Source organism: Zophobas morio, unplaced genomic scaffold (genome assembly GCF_036711695.1).
Source record: "Zophobas morio isolate AGI-343-1 ecotype UQ-CSIRO unplaced genomic scaffold, CSIRO_AGI_Zmor_V1 ptg000108l, whole genome shotgun sequence".
NCBI classification, from domain to species: Eukaryota; Metazoa; Arthropoda; class Insecta; order Coleoptera; family Tenebrionidae; genus Zophobas; species Zophobas morio.
The window spans coordinates 953,946-958,223 of record NW_026972213.1 but is presented as its reverse complement, the minus strand read 5'-3'; the positions used below and the strand labels follow the sequence as shown (position 1 = coordinate 958,223).

The window sequence follows — 4,278 nt, the reverse complement described above, 5'->3', positions numbered from 1 at the left end:
TCATTTTCAACGCTTCAAGGTTGTATTACTGGTTGCCTATCTATTAATAACTTTAATTGATTTGTCTTATGAACAGAAAATTCCACCCACTTTCTTATTATAGATAACAAAGCGTACACCGATATCTTGAATTGCACTCAGCAGTGCACTTAAACTGAGACTTCAAATCCGTCAACCTGTGTAGAGGAGCGGCAACATCAACAAACCCGTCGACAAACTTTCTGTAGTAAGTACCTATATGCATAACCCCAAGAAACTCCAGACTTCGCGCTTATCTCTTGGTCTTGGCCAATCGCAAAACGCACTGTTCTTTGTTCCCGTAGTCTTAATCCCATTTTCTGAAACAGTATTCCCAAGAAATTCTACTTCTTTTTGGAAGAGGAGGCATTTTTCGGATTCAAGTTCGCCTCTTAAAGGTCTTCCCCGTTACCATGATATCGTCTAAATAAACCAAACATGTTTTTCATGTACGCCTTCGTAATATCGTCTCCATTAGCCTCTCAAAACTAGCCGGAGCATATTACACACTCCAAAAGGTATTACCTACGGTGAATTGATGCAACCCTTCCCCAGCAAAAAAATCGGTCCTTATCTTCTGGATAAGGATATATATATATATACATAAATGTATAAGTTTTTATTCTTGTAGTTTTTGTAAAAGAGTTTATCTTTATTTTAATAAAAAGTCAGTCGACTCTAGAATGTATTTCAATACACACGTATAACATGGCGCTGCGACGATAATTTTGAATGCATAAAGTGATTTTGTTAAGAAAAAACGGCATCAAATTTCACAATGAGTGAAATGCGAGGAATATCGCCACTTGAGATGTCGGGAAATTTGGCTGAAAACTGGAAATTTTGGGTGCAGAAATTTCAAAATTACCTTGTGGCCTCTGAAACAAATAAGAAGTCGGAAGAGTTACAGTGTGCACAGTTACTTCATTACATAGGAGATGAAGGTTTGAGAATTTTTAATACATTTGAGATTGAAGCGGATAAGAAAGGGAAAATCGGAAATTTAATCGAGAAGTTTACGGAATATTTTACGCCGAAAACGAATTTGGTGTACCAAAGGCACAAATTTTTGACTAGAAAACAGACACAAGGTGAAACGACTCAGTATTACGTAACAGAATTGAAGAATTTGGCAAAAAATTGCAAATGGGGAGAGATAGAGAATGATCTCATTTGTAATGTCTTAATTTGTGGATTGATTTCTGAGAAATTGAGAGAAAGGCTCCTTGAAGATTCCGAAATGAAATTGGATAAAGCGATAAGGGTGTGCTTATCAGTGGAAGAGTCACAAAAACAAAATCAAGAAATCAGCGAAAAAGGTGAGATAGGGATAGTGCGAGCGAGACAGAAGTGCAGTGGTAAAGAAAGTGGGGCTGGTGGTTATAGTGATGGCAAGTCAAGAGCAGGTGAGAAGAGGTGGAAAACGAAAAAGGGCAGCAACAACAGCAAAACTACGATGTGTCAAAGATGCGGCTACAATCATGAAAAAAAACGATGTCCAGCGTATACAAAACAATGTAGTGAGTGTGGTGCTTATGGTCATTTTAAAAAAATGTGTTTCAAGAGAAGCGTATATGCGGTGGAAAATGAGATAAAAGAAGTGTTCGTAGGTTTAATAGGTAAAAAACAAAAAAAGAATAGTTGTAGAGAATGGAGTATTGTAACGAGAGTCGAGAGAAAAAAAGAAATTAAAATTAAGCTAGACACGGGAGCAATGGTTAATGTCATTAGTCAAAGTACATTAAAAAGTTTAGGGTTTGATTTAGAAAAAATGGAGAACATTAATTTAATTATAACTAATTTTACCCACAGAAGAGTTCCTGTGTTAGGAAAATGTAAGCTATGTTGTACTTTCCAAGAAAATGATTATGTCTTAGAATTTTGTGTAGTAAGAGATGAATGTCCTACTATATTAGGTCTTAATTCGTGCATACAACTGAATTTAATTAAACGGGTTGATAATATTAGCTGTAATAGAATAGTAGAAAGTTATAACGATGTTTTTAAAGGCATAGGTTGTCTGAGGGATCCCTATACAATTAAATTGAAAAGTAGCATTAGTCCAGTAGTTCATGTGCCAAGGAAAGTACCTTTTGCTCTTGTTAATAAGTTCAAAGCATGCTTAGAAAAAATGGATAAAGAGGGCATAATTTCTAAAGAAGATTATCCAACAGAATGGGTTAATCCAATAGTGCTTGTACATAAGCCAGACAGAACTTTGAGAATATGCTTAGATACAAGAAATTTAAATCAAAATATTTGTCGAGAACATTATCAGTTACCCACTTTTGAGGAACTAACTAGTAAACTAGCAGGTGCAAAAGTATTTTCGACTTTAGATGCTATGTCAGGGTTTTGGCAAATACCACTTGATAAAGAAAGTTCGGATCTATGCACTTTTTCCACACCGTTTGGACGGTATAAATTTTTACGTCTACCATTTGGTCTTACTTGTGCTCCAGAAGTATTTCATAAAAAATTTAGGGAAATTTTTGAGATTCCAGGAGTAGAAATTTATATCGATGATATATTAATTTATGCACATAATCAGACAGAACATGACAGAATATTGAAACAAGTTTTAGACATTGCTAGAAAAAATAACATAAAATTTAATTTGAATAAGTGTAAATTTTCATGTTCAGAAGTTGTTTATATGGGTCATAAGATATGTGGCGAAGGTTTCTATCCAGATGATTCAAAAATTAAGGCTATCAGCGAAATGCCGGTTCCACAAAATAAAAAAGACTTACAGAGATATTTAGGGTTTGTCACAAATGTCGGGAAATTTATAAAAAACTTATCGAAGATTACAGCTCCGTTAAGGCAGTTATTAAAAAAGGAAATAGAAGCACAAATTTGTATTTTACGAAAGGGATTAAACGCTACTGATTTAAAAATTTATGAAATAAAAAAAATGATGGCCCACGATCCAGAAATGAAGTTATTGTTTTATTATGTACGAAATGGGTGGCCTTCCTTGTTTAAAAAAGTTAATCCTTTAGTAAGGCAATATTATCCTTATAAATGTGACAATACAGAGGCTGAGGGACTGTTGTACAAAAATTCAAAATTAATTGTTCCTACTAGGTTGCGAGACGAGATTTTGGGAAGAATTCATTATGGACATTTGGGTATCAGTAAATGTAAAAACAGAGCTCGAGAATGTTTTTTTTTTGGCCTAATATGCAGTACGAATTAGAAAATTTAATAAAAAACTGTAAAATTTGTCAACAATTTGGAAAAAATAAATACAAAGAGCCCATGTTACCCCATAAAATTCCGAATCGGCCGTGGGAAAAGGTGGCATGTGATCTATTTTATTTTGAAACTGACGTTTATTTATTAGTGGTGGATTATTTTTCAAAATACATTGAAATAGCGAAATTGATCGATTCCCAGTCATCAGAACAAATAATTATTGAATTAAAAAAAATATTTTCGCGACATGGGGTTCCTAAAGTCGTCATAACTGATAATGGACCTCAGTTTAGTAGTATAATATTCAAGAAATTCTCAAATGCGTGGGAGTTCCAACATATTACTTCAAGTCCTCGTTGGTCTCAATCTAATGGGTTAGTAGAAAGAAATGTACAGACTGAAAAAAATGTTAATTAAGGCTAAAAGTGACAACAAAGATTTTTATCTAACATTGTTAATGTATAGAAATACACCTCTTGATAATAAAATTAAATCTCCAGCTCAATTGCTAATGTCAAGAAGACTTAAAGATATTTTGCCTGTTCATGATTCGTTATTAAAACCTGTAAAAAACAATTATACACAAATTAGAAGAAATCTTTGTTTAAGACAGAATAAACAAAAATATTATTATGATAGGAATGTAAGAAGTAGAAGTACTAATTTTAAACGAAACCAACATGTATTGGTAAAAAATAGATTAAGTGAGAAAAAATGGAATAAAGGTGTTATAGCGAGTAAATCCACATGTAGGCCAAGGTCATATAATATTAAATTTGATGATGGAAATATGTTAACTAGAAATACAAAATTTATTAAATTAAGTAATGTAGAGGATCCTCAGAATTCTGAAAATGTAACAGATAATCAGGCATCTTGTAGTAATGATTTAGACAGTTCTGTGATAGATGTAAGCCAGGATTCAGAGGAAGAAGAAAATGTTGCAGAAGATGAAAAGTTTGTAGTACCAGAGCAAACATCAAGCGGAAGGGTAATAAAGCAGCCCAATCGTTTAACATATGGTAGATTTAAATAACAAAATAGTAGTACTATAGTTTA

The 4,278-nt window shown here is 33.2% G+C and overlaps 1 protein-coding gene across 1 annotated transcript; it reads left to right on the top strand.

Moving 5' to 3' along the window:
• The first annotated feature begins 796 nt into the window (after window positions 1-796).
• On the top strand, window positions 797-2,910 carry LOC135144555 (uncharacterized protein K02A2.6-like). The gene is made up of 2 exons (XM_064076577.1): window positions 797-2,784; window positions 2,835-2,910. Exons 1-2 carry the CDS (start codon window positions 797-799, stop codon window positions 2,908-2,910), a joined length of 2,064 nt encoding a protein of 687 aa, XP_063932647.1.
• Window positions 2,911-4,278: the final 1,368 nt, after the last annotated feature.